At 48.3% G+C, this 15,352-nt stretch overlaps 2 protein-coding genes across 2 annotated transcripts; both read left to right on the plus strand.

Annotated features, from left to right (window-relative positions):
• The first annotated feature begins 907 nt into the window (after positions 1 to 907).
• Positions 908 to 1,953, plus strand: LOC141021985 (uncharacterized). The gene is made up of 3 exons (XM_073497854.1): positions 908 to 1,610; positions 1,654 to 1,790; positions 1,933 to 1,953. Exons 1-3 carry the CDS (start codon positions 908 to 910, stop codon positions 1,951 to 1,953), a joined length of 861 nt encoding a protein of 286 aa, XP_073353955.1.
• A 7,530-nt stretch (positions 1,954 to 9,483) lies between these two features.
• LOC109734553 (uncharacterized) lies at positions 9,484 to 10,053 on the plus strand. Its single transcript, XM_020293761.1, has one exon. The coding sequence runs from the start codon at positions 9,484 to 9,486 to the stop codon at positions 10,051 to 10,053; it is 570 nt and encodes a 189-aa protein (XP_020149350.1).
• Positions 10,054 to 15,352: the final 5,299 nt, after the last annotated feature.

The raw sequence follows: 15,352 nt of genomic DNA on the forward strand, positions 1-15,352 counted from the left end.
AAGCAGCGCTCATCCGCAAACTATGCATCGCAAACAAGGGAGAAATCATCGGTGACTCAGCACTGCAAACCTATGCCAAGCTGTTCGAGCGACCCCTTGCAGACGGACACATTCAAGCCATTCTCGCCCTCTTTGGCTGGGACACTTCCGCACTCCCAATGCTGGAACATGATATGGTGGTGGCTGACCGGAACTAGTCCTGGTCGACGTGGATCACACTGTAGGCCTGCCTTATGAATTGTATGCCCCTGAAAGTGCTAGTGTGGAACGTGCGTGGCCTCAACATGCCTGCACGAAGAACTGCCATGCTCCAAGTAGTGAACGAAGCAAACCCTAGCATAGTCTGCCTCCAGGAAACGAAGATGGAGAATGTAACAGCGGATGTGGTGTGGCAATGCCTTGGCAATAAATTCACAACTTTCTACTTCTTGCCCTCGGTGGAAACGCGCGGAGGGGTCCTTATAGCCTGGGACGAGGCGGTGGTCTCCTTGTCACGCCCCCACTACACGAGCAACACTCTCACCGCGCTTGTCAAGACAGTTGAAGGAATGGAATGGTGGATCACGGGAGTGTACGAGCCTCAACTCGACCAACAGAAGGTGGACTTCATGGAGGAACTTGTGGAGATCAGAGATTTGCACGCCGGTCCATGGGTGGCCCTTGGTGATTTCAACCTGCTAGTTAACCCAGAAGATAAAAGCAACGGCCTCATAAACCAGAGGATGATGGCGCGCTTTCGGGCAAAACTGAACACACTCGAGCTCAAGGAGCTATACCTCAATGGCCGCCGATACAGATGGTCAAATGAACGAGCAGAGGCAACACTTGAGAAATAGACCACGTTTTCAGCTCTGCTTGCTGGGAAGATCTCTACCCATCATGCCAGCTCACGGCCCTTGGGTCCTCGATGTCGGACCACCGCCCCTTGCTACTGGATGCCACGGCTGATCTATGCATGGGACGACGCTTCAAGTTCGAAGCCTTCTGGCCTAAGCTCGACAAGTTCTCAGAGACAGTGGCTGCTGCGTGGGCTTTAGTTCCCCAGGGTGGCAACCCCTTCGTTGTCCTGGACATGAAACTACGCGCAATGGCAAAGAAGCTCAAGCAATGGAGCGATCGACAGATTGGCAACGTGAAGCTACGAATCACCATCGCCATGGAGGTCATCTCACGGCTAGACAAGGCAATGGACACACGAACCTTGTCACCCCTGGAGTGCAGCTTGCAAAAAGCCCTCAAGAAAAAGCTCCTGGGCCTCTGGTCCCTGGAGAGGACAATTGCGCGGCAACGTTCCAGAATCCTTGGGCTCCGCAAAGGGGACGCCAGCACCTCCTTCTTCCAGCATGCGCGTCATCGACAAAGAAAGAACTTCATCGCTGGTATACGACGGGGTGACAACATAGCTACCAACCAAGAGGAGATCATGAATGAGGTGGATGATCATTTCACTCAAATGCTGGGAGAGGTACAAGAAAGGGCACACTCGCTGGACCTCAATGCCCTCCGTCTCCCGTCGCTTAATCTCAGCCACCTAGAGGAGCCGTTTACAGAGGAGGAAATCAAAAGGGTTGTCAAGAGCATGCCGCCGGACAAAGCGCCGGGGCCGGATGGTTTCACTGGTCGGTTCTTCTCTACTTGTTGGCACTATCAAAGGAGATCTCATGAATGCCTTCAACCATCTGTACAACGGGGACACCAGAGGATTGCCCGCGATCAACAAAGCTATAGTAGCACTGCTACCTAAGAAGAGCGGTGCGGTGGATATTCGTGACTTCAGGCCTGTCAGTCTGGTACATGGGGCGATCAAAATCTTTGACAAAGCCCTGGCCAATAGACTCACTCCTGACTTGTCGTCCTTAGTTGGCAAACACCAGAGCACCTTCGTCAAGGGGAGATCCATCCACGATAACTTCATGCTTGTGCAATATACAGCACGGCGCCTACACGCCCTAAAAGAGCCAGCAATAATGCTCAAACTAGACATCTCCAAGGCTTTCGACTCTGTCCACTGGCCTTTCCTCATCAAAGTGATGCAAATCATGGGCTTTGGTCCAAAGTGGTTAGCGTGGATATGTGGACTGCTATATACCTCCTCTACTAGGATCCTGATCAACAGTACCCCGGGGTAGACCCATCTACAACAGCAAAGGACTGAGGCAAGGCGCCCCACTATCACTGATGCTCTTCATCCTGGTCATGGAGCCACTACATCGAATGTTTGAGCTTGCTATCTCGAGAGGGATCATGGCCCCCTTAGCGCCGAGAGGAATGGATCACCGACTATCGATGTTTGCAGACGACGTCATGATATTCCTCAAACCAAATGATCAAGATCTCCAAGCCTGCTCCTCACTTCTTCGGATCTTTGTTGAAGCTTCAGGGCTGCATGTCAACATGCAAAAGAGTGCGGCCTACCCGATCAGATGCTCGGCAGACTCTTGTGACAGAACGCTCGCCATCCTCGGTTGCCCGGCCGGCTCCTTCCCATGCAGATACCTTGGCCTACCTCTCACTCTTCGCAAACAGTCAGCTGCCCAACTATCGGGACTCGTGGATCAACTAGCGGTTGCCCTGCCGAAGTGGAAGGCTGCGACCATGCCAAAGAGTGGCCGCCTCCGCCTTATCAAGTCAGTGTTGTGCGCCATTACACTCCACGCGATGCTAGCACTGGATATCCCCCAAAAGACGATCTCCGCGATGAACAAAATATGCCGCGGTTTCCTCTGGAGCACCAAAGACAAAGCGAACGGTGGCCATTGCTCTGTAGCTTGGAACGAAGTGTGCACAACGATATGGGATGGGGGCCTCGGCGCCCCGAATCTTGGCTGGCTCAACATAGCCATGCAGGCAAAATGGGCATGGCAACAGCGATCCGACCCTGCCAGGCCATGGACGGAGTTTAACATCAAAATCCCAAAAGAATCGCTCCAACTATACCAAGCTGCTACTATCACCAAAGTGGGGAACGACAAGAACACCTTCTTCTGGGAGGAACGGCAAGAACACCTTCTTCTGGGAGGATAGATGGATACAGGGACAGCGAGTCCGGGAGATTGCCCCGAACTTATATGATAAAGTGCGCAACAAGACCCGCACTTCACGGACCGTCCATCAGGCACTACGAGAGGGGAGCTGGGCGCGTGGACCTGAACTCACCCCGGACCTACTACAAGAATACCTGGCCCTTTGGACCGCTGTCACCAGGGAGGAAGTGCAAGATGGCCTGGAAGACTCGATATCATGGGCTTGGGAGGCGAACGGTTTCTTCTCGACAAGGTCTGCTTATGCCGCCAAGTTCTGGGGCCGAGAAGTGATACCCATTGCGGAGTTTATGTGGCAATCTAGGGCCCCCATGAGGTGTCGCTTTTATGCCTGGCTAGTGCTACGAAACAGGTGCTGGACATCGGATCGGCTGGCTCAGCGCGGCATGGACCATCAGGAGGCGTGTCCCTTCTGTGACCAGAAGGAAGAGACGATCAATCACCTGCTTCTTGGCTGTGTGTTCACCAGGCAGATATGGGCGGTCGTTTGCCAGGCGTAGGGCAAGCAGGAGTGGATCCCCTCGTCGGCAGATGGGCTCCAAGAATGGTGCCGTAGCAAGACGGGCACTGGCCGTACTGGAAAAGATGTCCGTGCCGCTATCATCCTTGTCATGTGGGAAATATGGAAGCACCGGAACGCCATTGTTTTTGATAAGATTTTTCCTTCCGTACACCATGTAATCCGTAGGATAGAAGACGAGGGACGAGCTTGGAAACAAGCTGGTCTCATCAAAGGGGACATTGCGTCCTTGCTAGGAGGGCTCACAAGGCGGGCCGAGGAGAGGGATTAGCCTAGCATCATAACCCGCAAAGTGGAGTTGGGTCCATGTAATCTAAACATGTAACACCAACGTGGAGGGGCTCTTCACCCCACTCCCCTTTTAATGCATAATACGCACTCTCGTGCGTATTCGAGAAAAAAACTTGTATAATTGTTCTAAAAAAACTCGTGTAATATGACATTGAAATGGGGGATGGGTTCCATGTGCAATGGACTATCTTGAATGGTCTTCTAAAAACTTCTAGCTCAAATGGCAAGGACTGGCAAGTTTACCTTAACTTGTTTGTCCTTAGCAAATAATTCACAAGCAAAAGAACAAGATAGCACTTGCGGAACAGTAACTTCCTAATAATCCTACTCCTCGTTGATGGAGGTTCGAACCACAAAGTTCTCGGCCATGTCTCCCACAAAAACCTCACCAAGTCCATGCCCACCTATTTCATCATGGCTTATGGATCACAAATGTGAACCTTCATTTAGGATAGATCTTCACGAAGGTGACATCCAAGCCTTGATTCCTTCACAATTTGGTCACCAGATTTTCTCAACTGGATCCTCACCGCCTAGGAGGCACACGCTCCAAGAGTAACAAACAAAGCAAGATCGCTTGGATGAACTCCTCAAAAGATCTTCAACCAAAGCACTCTTGAAGACACCATACGATCTCCCTCTACCTCTCTTTGGCAGAAGATATGATTTGAAGCAAATGGGATGTACACCTAGGAGTAGGGTTCAAGAAAGGAAGGAGGCAGGGCTTCGTAGAACCAAGGAAGAAATCTTGGAATCACCCAAAGCGTCTTTTGTTTTCTCTTCTTGCCTAGGAGCTCTCTTGATTTAGTGACAATAGTTGAAATGTGATTTCTCTCTCTTAAGGTTTGTTTTCACAAATGGGTATGGGTGTCTATCTTTAGAGCTCATAAGGAACCAACTACTAACTAAAAAAGGTAACTAGTGTGGAAGCTCCATAGTAAACTTTCTCGGAAATACAAGGACGCGTTCAAAATTTGAACGACCGGGAAGGAAACACACGTTTCTGAAAAAGCTCGTAGTACCCTCGATGGTACCGAACTTCCCATTAATCCTCTTAAGAATTAGTACTCGGAACTACCAAGAAAGGGAAAATGGAGATATGGAACAAAAAAAGTGAATCTATTCTGATAAGATAGAACATGCTCGGAGGTACAAGGGAAAACTGGTGTCTCGGAAGTACCGGGGGCGGAAATAGCTGTTCTCGGCGAAAACTTTGCATAAATGTCTAAGTCCCAACTTGTATGTTCCGAAAATACTACCTACTGAGTACTGAACCTATACTGAGGCTCTAGTGTAGAAGCAAACCGAAATGGCTCGAAAGTGCCGAATAAGAACATTATACTCGAACACTACAAAGTGAGCAGAGGTAGTCTCAAATGAAAAAAATGGTAGTAACGGAAAAGGATTCTGCCACTGTTCCGACGCTAAAGGAAAACATGTTTGCTCAACATGGCTAACTCAGTTCACACTGGCATATGTACCGGGCGGAGAACCTTGGAGTAGCAAGATGGAATGCTTGAGAATTTTGGTTGATGATCGCATCTTGAAGTTCAACCTTTTTTTTGTGCGTGTGTCCCTCTTGGCAGTACGGTTGTCCTTGGACTCAACGTGAATTTTGGGTTCACAAAAAAAACACACAAAAAACATGCACAAAGTATGCCTTCTCAAAATGGGAAGGTAAGAATCATCACTGATGTTGCACTCAATCTTGACGACTAATTTTCTGAAATACACTAGATAAAAAAACACTAACCCTCTCAACTAATTTGTCATTAATTACTATAAACTCAACAGATATCTAAGAGATGCACTTTCACATGAGCCCCCTGGTGGCCGGCCGCACGGGGAATGTTTCTCCCACGTGCGAACAATTTAAATTATTGAACTGTTTTGAAAATCACGAACAATAATAATGTCATGAACTTTTTTGAAAATCTCAAACAATTTCAATTAAATGAACTTTTTAAAAATTCCCGAACATGATCTTGTTTGCAAATCGTGAACAATTTTCAAATTCATGAACTTCTTTCAACTACGTAACTTGTTTTAAAATTTACGAACAATTTTTTAAATCATGATTTTTTAATTTATAAATATTTTATTATAATCATGAATTATTTAAATCAACTAATTGTTTTTCAGTGCCATGTTTTTTTCAAAAAGTGTAACTTTTATAGATCAGCGAACTATTTTTTAAAAAGTCAACGGTCAATCAGTCAACCAAACGAGTGAGGGGAGGGGGGGCACCCAAGCCAGCCAGCAGCCCGCCGCATTGGTAGGCGGCCTACAGGAGCGGTGGCGGGTGAGCGCTAGTTTGCCGACGCATAAGGCGCTGACTAAGGGAAACCTTATTCGCCGCTCGCTGCACTGAACTGTTGGGCAATTGCACAGAGCAACGACCCGTGCAACAAACATGTGATGGTGCACTTCCAGATATACACAGTGCGTCCAACAGGTTTTGCGAACCATTTTTTTCTGTTTTGTTTATTTTCTGGTTCTTTCGGCTTTCTATTGATTTTTCCTTTTCCTTTTTCATTTTTGTTTTTCTGTTTCTTTTTCTCTTTCTCTTTTCAAGTTTATTTTCCTTTTTCAAAAAGTGTTCACAAATTTACAAAAAGATAACATTTTAACAAATTTGTTCAAAATGTCTGAAAATGTTTCTGTTTTAATCTTTTGTTGAAAAATGTTCAAAATTGAAAAATATCAGAATTTCAAATTTTGCCCGCATTTTTTACATTTTGTTCAGAATTTTTTTAAAAATTCCAGTTCCAAATTTTGTTTCTTTTTTGATTTTTTTTTCATGTTTTCAAATATTGTGGAGAATGTTAATTTCTTTTTCCTAAAAATTTGTTCAAAATGTTAATTTTTGTTCTCATTTCTTCAAATTTTGTTTATGCTGTTCGTGTTTTCAAAATTTTGGAGTTCAAAAATTGTTTGTGCTTTCAAGAATTTTTTGGAATGTTAATTTTTTTTCTTGTTGTTTCAATTTTTTTTTTTCAAAATTTGTTCCAATATTTCAAAGATTGTTCGTCTTTGCAAAAAATATCATTTTTTAAACGTTCACGGATTCAAAAGATGCTTGCGTACAACAAAAATCTTTGCCAATTTGAAATAAATGTTCGTGTTTCCAAATTTTATTTGGAATTACATAAAATGTTTCCGTTTTCAAAAATTGTTCACATATTAAAAAAGTTTGGATTTCAAAATCTATTCAAATACGAAAAAATGCGGAATGAAATATGTTTGGAAATGCAGAAATTATTTTCCAGTCCAAAACAATATTAGTCATTGAAATTTTATTTCTAAAATTTTCAAGAAACTTTCGAAAATGTATAAAGATTATTTTAAATGTGGTGCTTAGGTAAGAACATATAAAGAGGTAACGTTTCCATTAAAGCGGAAGTAGCCGGCGGCTAGAGTGCCTAGTTCAGGGCCCGTAAGTCTCGACATCGATTCCAGACAGCGTTTCGGTTTTGTCTGCCATTTTTTCGTCACGCTTTCCTTTCATTTGCTGATAGTGGGCCAGCCCAGTCGCGGGTTCTCTGTGCGTCTGTGAGCTGTTGGAGGCAAAAAAGAGGGGAGCTCCTATACGACGCGAACTGCGGCAAACAGTCGGCCTAACGCACAGGAGCGCCTTCAATTGGGCCGGCCCATCTATAGCGGAGAAAAATCGCAAAACAAAATAACAACTGCAACGATCGAACTCAGGGCGTCACAATAACTTACTCAAGCCGCTAGCCAGTACACCATATAGTCGATGGTGGCACATTATAGCGTGAACTGTTTTTAAATATAACGAGATATTCACTCTAGCATCCTATTTACTGTAGTGTATTGATTATTCAATTGTTTTGAACACATTATAAAAAACGCATGTTTTTTAAAATGTCCACAAAATTTGAAAATTTAAAATATTTTTGAAATACATGGAAAAATTAATTTTGTCAGATTTTGAAATTTTCTAAACATTGTTTGTAAAAGAAATAAAACATGTTTTTAAATTAACTTTTTTCAAAAAATTAGAACAATTTTTTCGAAACATGGGAACAATTTCTTGAAATTGCAGACAAAATGTTGAAAAGTCAAATCATTTTTTGAAATTCGCAAATAGTTTTTGAAACATGAACATTTTTCTTAAATTTTGAAGAAATTTTTGAAAATGAGAAAATAAATTCGTAAACATTTTTTCAAACAAATACATGTTTCAAGAAACCATGAACAAATTTTGAAAACAAGAACATTTTAGGTAATCCCTGATTTTTTTAAACACGAACATTTTTAGAAACGATGAATTTTTTTGATGAGAACAACTTTTGCAAGCAAGACACTTTTTGGAATTCCTGAACCTTTTTTAAAATTGTGAACAAAATTTTGAACACAAGACCATTTTTGGAAATTCGGAACAAATATTTGAAAATTTCAAACAAAAGACACAGGAAAAAATAATAACGACATAGACAAAGAAACAGCAATAGAAAAAGAAAAAAAGAAACAAAGATATAAAAAGAAAAGGAAATGGGGCGTGCTACGAGATCCGCCGCCTCGCTAGCCGTCCGATCTAGGTTGCTCAGCTTAGGATCCCTTCTTTGCAACAAAAGTCTTGTTTCAGAAACAACAATGTCTATTGTAACAAGAGTTTTGTTTCAGAAACACATCGGTGATTATTGCAACAATAGATCTGTTTCAGAAACAATGGTGACGTTGCAAAAGCATCTCTGCATATGATCCTTCTTTGCAACAAGTGTTTTGTTTCAAAAACACCGCTGACTATTGCAACAAGATCTTTGTTTCGGAACCATGACGCACAAGTCTGGGACGGATTCAGCAGGGAGGGATCCCCGACAATGACGGCGGCGATGGAGAGGCCGTGCGTTGCGCCACGCACCGCTGAAACGATGACCGGGCCTTGCAGATCTCAGTCACTGGCGGGGCTCGCCCGATCTAGATGCAGGGAAACGGCGGAGCAGCTGACTGCTCAGCCACGACAAGTGAGGCGGCGAAGGCCGGACTCGCCGGCGAACGACTGCTGCCGGAGCAAGCCGGCAGTGAGCACTGGTGTGTGGCGAGCGTCTTTTGCGGTGCTGATTGGGGACGAAAGGATTGAAAGAGATGGGAATAAGAGCATCTCCAGCCGCGCCCCCAACACGCCCTCCCCAGGCGATATTTTCGCGCCGGCGCACAAAAATCGGCCCAGCCACGCCCCCATAAGCCCATTTTTCGCCGGCTCGGGCCGAATTTGGCGCCGGCGGACCCAAGCCGAACCCGGCATGCTGGGGAGCGCTCGGGGGCGCCGGGTGAAACGGTTTTGGCGCGAACTAAACGCGGCCCCCCTAGTCAGCGACACGGTGCTTCTCGTTGCTTCGTCGTCCTCATCGTCTCGGTTCCCGCGGGGGGAATCAATGCCAAAGCTGCGGCGCGCTGCCGCGCCGGTCAGCATCCATTGATGCCTCACGGGCGGCGCAGTGAAGGCGCGGCGCCACGCGTATGCCCGGCGGCCACGCGGACGCCGCCCGCCCGCGGCTATAAAAAGCCTACCCCCCGCCGGTGGACACACACTTCCCCTCTCCTCTCCTCTCCTCTCCACCGCCGGCGCTCCTGCGTGCCTCCTCTCTTTCTCGCCTCTGCGCCACCATGTCGATGCGCCGCCTGGGCGCTGCTGATTTCCGCGGAGTCCGCGAGCGCCGCTCCGGCGTCTTCTCCTCCGAAATCTCGTTCGGCGAAAAACGGCTCAGTCTCGGCACCTTCGACACCGCAGAGGAGGCGGTCCGTGCGTATGACGCGGCGGCGTGGCGCCTCCGGCGGCCTCGTTGGGATATGAATTTCCCCGACGTGTTGACGAGCCAGCGCGCGCAGGATCTCGCGCATCTCCCGCGGCTTTTCACCGACGAGGATCGTCGTGACAACCGGAGGCGGCAGCATCGCCTAGCGATCGCGGAGATGGACGTGGAAGCCATGGCGGAGTGGCGCGAACGCTTCCCGCAGGACATCGTCAACGAGCGCCAGTTTTACAAGCAACGGAGGACGGAGAGGGAGGCGAGGAGAAAGGAGCGAGCCGCCTATCGGGAGGACAAGCGTGCGCGAAAGCAGGCCGCTCAACTGAACACATCGTCCTGGGACTCCGAGGATGAGCGGCATGCTGACGCCTACTTGCAGACGTCGGAGGAGGACATTACCGAGTCGGAGCCGGAAAACGACGAGTAGTTGATCTTTTCTTTTAACAGGCTTTGCTATAGTGAACTATCTATGTATCATTTTCATTATGTATGCTATGGTGAACTATCTATGTATCATTTTCAACTTGCCGGCGGCGTCGGCGAGGAAGGAGGCGAGCGAGGGGTGCGCTAGGGGCAATGACCAGCGGGCCCGGGGAGGGCAAGTGTGCGGCGGTTGGGGGTTGAAAAATGAAAAATCGCCGGGGGGGGGGGGGGGTCGGCGACTGGGGGGAAAACGCCCCCAACGCCGATTGTATCGCCGGCTCGTCCCCAGGGGGCGATTTTTATGCGTCCTAAGGGCCAACGGCTGGAGATGCTCTAAGGTACCACGCTGTTGCAAAAGATGTGGTGGTGGGCTATAGAGGACGCGTGGCGCACAATCGAGGAGGCGGACGCGGGCGTAATTATCGGCCGGTTGATGAGCAGTGTTTTCCGAAGGAAATAGGAAAATTGAAAAACCAGTCGTGCAGTTAGTGCCACTGGTAAAAACCACTGGGAACCCTCTAGAAGATTTCCAAAACAGAAATCCCTAGTACATATGGGCCGGCTCAATCGCTCACTTGGTCGTGCAGTTTGTGCGATCGCTCGACAGTTTCACGCAATATGCGTCCAATAGGGATTTCCGACTAAGAAACCATCTTAGCGATGTGGGCAGAACTTCCTTCTTTATGTGGGCCAAATCCTATTTGGCACCCTCAGCGCTGAATACAGTGTTACCCCCCTGCGCGACGCGGGCCGGCCCACATTCCCTCGTTTTCTTTTCTAAAAAGAATGCAAAAAAGAATTACCTGGGTGGATTCGAACGCGCGCCGTAGCGGTTCAGCGTGCAACGTGATAACCACCCCGCCACTCAACGTTTTGTGATTAAGTATATTTTCTTACCTCTTTTGTTCTTTTTCTTTCTTTCTTTTCTTTTTCTTTCTTTCTTCCCTTTTTCTTTCTTCTTTTATTTTTCTTTTTTATTTTATTTTTTCCATTTTTCTAATTCGTAAAGTTCACCGGATTTCATGACTTTTTTTCAACTTTGATGAACTTTTTCCAAAATTTGATGAACTGTTTATCAAGTTCGATGAACTTTTGTCCAAATTCGATGAACTTTTTTCAAATGCAGTGAACTTTTCTTCAAATTCGATGAACTTTTTTCTAATTCGGTGAACTTTTTTTGCAAATGCGATGAACTTTTTTCAAATTCGATGAAGTAATTTTTAAGTCGATGAACTTTTTAAAAAATTTGATGAACTTTTTTAAGCCGATGAACTGTTTTTTAAAATTTGATGAACTTTTTTCAAATTCGTGAACTTTTTTGTAAATCGATGATTTGTTTTTTTCCTGAACGAACAACACAAATACAGCCGAAAAAAAACAAATGCGAGATCGTTGATCGAGCGAATGAAGGCGAGCGGGAGAGGGAAGCGAGGGCGTGACAGGTTAATGGGCCGGCCGACGAAGGAGGCGCACGTGGGCGCCGGTTCCTCGCAGTGGCGCTGAAGGCACCGACGAGGAGGTCTCTTTATGTGGAGCTGCAGGAAGCCCACGAAACGGTCTTCCCTTTGGGCCGCCGTACACAAAACTTCTTCAATTGAACCCATGGAGTCCGTGGGCGCGGAAGTAATGGAGTTCATCAAAATGAGAAGTACTTCTTTTAAAGATCACTTACAAGGTCACACCTCCTTAGGTTGCGACAAGTGTCGCACGGCATGAAAGTCACTTGTCGCAATCTGAGAGTTTTCCTTTTTTTTACATCCGTTTATTCAAAGCGTTTTATTTTTTAAATCGTGCGTCCAAATCTTGAACCGTTTTCACTATTGGACTCCTCACGGCGAGGTATTGAAAACTAGATATCATGTTGATAGGTTTTGATGAACTTTTTTTCACGAAAGCACAACCATCCCTCTCGTGGAAACAAAACCGTGCCTCTCGTGGAAGAAAAAAACAAAAAAAAGTGTATATTTCGTTTTCGAGAGCCACGGCCGGGCCTCTCGCGAAAGCAAAGCCATGCCTCTTGCGGAAGCAAAACCGTGTCTCTCACGAAAGGAAAAAACGCGTTTTTTTCCGTTTCCGAGAGGCATGGTTGTGCCTCTCGCAAAAGTAAAACCGTGCCTTTTGCGAAAGCAAAAGAAAAGAGAAAATATGTCTTTTTCCCCAATTTTTTTCCAAAAACTAAGGAAGGCCGGTGAAAACCCAAAAAATCAAAAAAGCACGAACAACCCGTTTAAAAAGTCAAAAACGCGTGCGAAAAAATAAATAAAAAATCAGAGAGAACGCCCAGAGCACAACACGTGGTGGACGCGCTCTCAGCCAACCCCACAATGATTGTTGTGAGGCTCTGAAGGGAGCGCTCGTTAGTTCATAGTTTCTCTCTCAAAAAGAAGAAGAAAAAAAACGTAATGAAGTCCATGACCTAACCGTGCTGATGGGCATGCATAACCGCACCGGCCGACATGACAATGGCAAAAGATGATCACAAAGGCGGATCGATCACCATCACATCATTTCGCCGGGTGGGTTCCGTGCTCTTGCTCGCTTTGCCAATCATCATCGTGGCTTCTTCATCTTCTTCTTCCTGAGGCAGCGCACACAACATCATTGTCCTGCCTGTGACCCAGAAAAGGCAGCGTTGTTAGGACGGTCTTTGCTGATAAACAATGGACGGCAATCATGCCCGCTACGTGCCCTGCTTCTTTCTTTAATCCAGAGCCTTAGAAAATGCTGGTACTAGGAAGGTACTCCAGACGGCGACGCGAAAAGTGGAAGGAGGCTTGATCAGTTTATCTCCAACGCCGATCCTCAACCCTCCGGTATCCGTTCGGATCGTGCCGTCCGAATCGTCCAATGCAATCCTGTATCGGTCTGCGATACAGTCTGGACATACTTTCTCTCGCAAACCGAAGACAAACGTGGGGACTTTGCGGGAGTCCGGACCGCTCCCAAGCCCGCTTCTGACCGCCCTGACCCACAAAAACCCTTCACTCGTCTTGCGCGCTTGCCGCCCGAATCGGTCAACGCCGGTACAGATCGTCAATGCCCGAGTTTATGCCCGGTCAGAGCAGACGCGACCGCTCACTGTCGCTGGCATTGAAGCGGCGCGCGGGCCGAGAGAGCGCCGCCCGCGACGCTTCCCGGTGCAGGCGACTGCTACGCGTTCAAAAGACACGACGACTACCCGTCCGTTCGTCTATGTCCACATTGGTTGCACGCGGTTGTCAAGGCGTCTCCTCTGACGCCACCCGTCCGTGTCTATGCCGCCGACCATTGTTATATAAACCGTTGCCCCGGCCATACCAGTAGTCATCCGCCTCCGATCCCTCTCTGCATCACTCCCACCATGGATTCCTCCCCCGCCAAAGCTCTTTGGGACGGGTTTGACGCCGGACTAGAAGAAGGAGATGGCCACCATTGCTGTCGGCTGGCTGGACGGCAGGCAGCCGGAGGACGACAGCGTCCCAACGGAGGACGCCGCTGCCGACGAGCCGGTGCCACCCTTCTCCTCCTCCGTGCCACCCTCGCCGATGCACTGCACCACATGACCATTGGCGAGGTCCGTGCCCATTACATGGACATGGTGCGGGAGGAGTAGTTCTGGGAGGCGCAGGCCGACACGGCCTACAACCAGCACCTCCAGGAGCAACTGCAGGCGGAGGGGCAGCTCAACGCTGGCAGGGAGATCACGCCGGACGCGAATGTAGCGGAGCAGGCGGCGGTGCTCGAGTCCTACCACTCCGCCCTCAAGATCCGCCTCACCCGCTGGCGGTACCACCAGCGGGTGCCGGAGGTGGTGGTGGCCGCCTACAAGGAGGGCAACAAGGCGGGCGAGGCAGTGTTCGGCAAGACCGACTAGGAGGAGGAGGACATCGCCGAGGCCGCGTCTTGCCGCCACGACCATTAAGTCGGTACGTCCGCGGGTGCCGCTGGCAACGAGGAAGAGTAGTGCACGGTAGGTCGCCGCCGCTCGGGTCCCACGATGGCCATCGCTCCTCCCCTTCCCATTGAAGCCAAACTTGGTGGGCTGAACATCGTCGGCCAATTAGCCGCTTGGCGGCGACATGGAGGCGGACATCTTCGCTTCCTGTGGCTCCGGAGGCGGAGGTTACGAAGGAAGAGCTGGAAAGCGCGAAGCTTCAGTTCTTTGGGTTCATGGCCGGACACGGGGAACGGGCACCGGCGATCATTTATATTAGGTATTAATTATACCTCTAGAGCCGGACTAGCACCGCCTAATTGATGTAAATATAATAAAATCGGTCATGTTTATATGAAATCCGGCCGTGTTTGCATGAACGTTCGGTTGGTTCGAACTGTTGTCAAAATGTATGCGACTGCAATTGGATGGCTGCCTCTCGCATCCGTGTCCGCGACTGGTTCCCAATCCATGGACGGATGCGGGAGGAAATATACAGGTTGCCCTTAGAGCATCTATAGTCGGACTTGGCAAATCCGCCTCCTATACGTCTGCGGGTGCGCCCGGGCACACCCGTGGAGGCATCTGCACACGCCCTCATATTTCGCTCCTGGCATCCACATATCTCAAATCCGGACTCTCAAATCCATGCAAATGCATGCACGTCGATCATACAAGCCAATGCCACACGTAAATAACAAATGTATGTATCGAACATAAACAGTGTTTACATATAATTTCTTTTAAGTGTACAACTCAATCATCAACTCTTTGGTTGAGAATATGCTCCACTTGCCGGTCCATTTCCTCTTGCATGCTCATGAGCATGATCATATCCATTTCTTTGTCCGAATCAAAAAACTCATCTTCGATCATTTGATCAAGCTCCGTCGGTCCATACTCCTCATCCGATGAAGCATCGAAATCCATAGTTTTCCCTAATGAAATCACAAAAATCCGGTCAAGCAATCTGTCGAACACATCAAGCGCAAGGCATAGCCAGAGATTTGCCGGATGTACCACGGTGGCGTCCGGGCCGGCGACGATGTCCGAGCGGCGAGGACTGGAGAGAGGACTGCTCTGCCAGAGCTGGAGGCGCAAAGGCTAGGAACGGCTGTGGAGCGCACGTGGCAGCGGAGCTGCGAGATGGATGACACAGAGGAGGAAGAAGAGAGGAGAGAGCAAATGGATCCATTATGTCTGAGGGTGGATTTGGTGCAATTTGCAATGGGGTTGGGCTGTCGGGTCCGACGTGGCGGGCGCGTCCGGACGCCCCATATCCGTCCCATATTTGGGCTGGATATGAGGGGTGTTGGTCAGCCCAGGCGTTTGAGACCCGTTTGAGGCGCCCGTCTGGGTCAAATTTTGTGCCCGGGCGGCCCGCCCGGGT

Source organism: Aegilops tauschii, chromosome 4 (assembly GCF_002575655.3).
Source record: "Aegilops tauschii subsp. strangulata cultivar AL8/78 chromosome 4, Aet v6.0, whole genome shotgun sequence".
Classification (NCBI taxonomy): Eukaryota; Viridiplantae; Streptophyta; class Magnoliopsida; order Poales; family Poaceae; genus Aegilops; species Aegilops tauschii.

Excerpts from the sequence above, each read along its gene's own strand:
- LOC141021985 (XM_073497854.1), top strand. The coding sequence starts at position 908 with ATGTCGGACCACCGCCCCTTGCTACTGGATGCCACGGCTGATCTATGC. Across the intron at positions 1,611-1,653 it reads CAAAGCGCCGGGGCCGGATG|GAGATCTCATGAATGCCTTC; the intron begins GTTTCACTGGTC and ends GCACTATCAAAG. Across the intron at positions 1,791-1,932 it reads ACTTCAGGCCTGTCAGTCTG|CACGGCGCCTACACGCCCTA; the intron begins GTACATGGGGCG and ends TGCAATATACAG.
- LOC109734553 (XM_020293761.1), top strand. The coding sequence starts at position 9,484 with ATGTCGATGCGCCGCCTGGGCGCTGCTGATTTCCGCGGAGTCCGCGAG.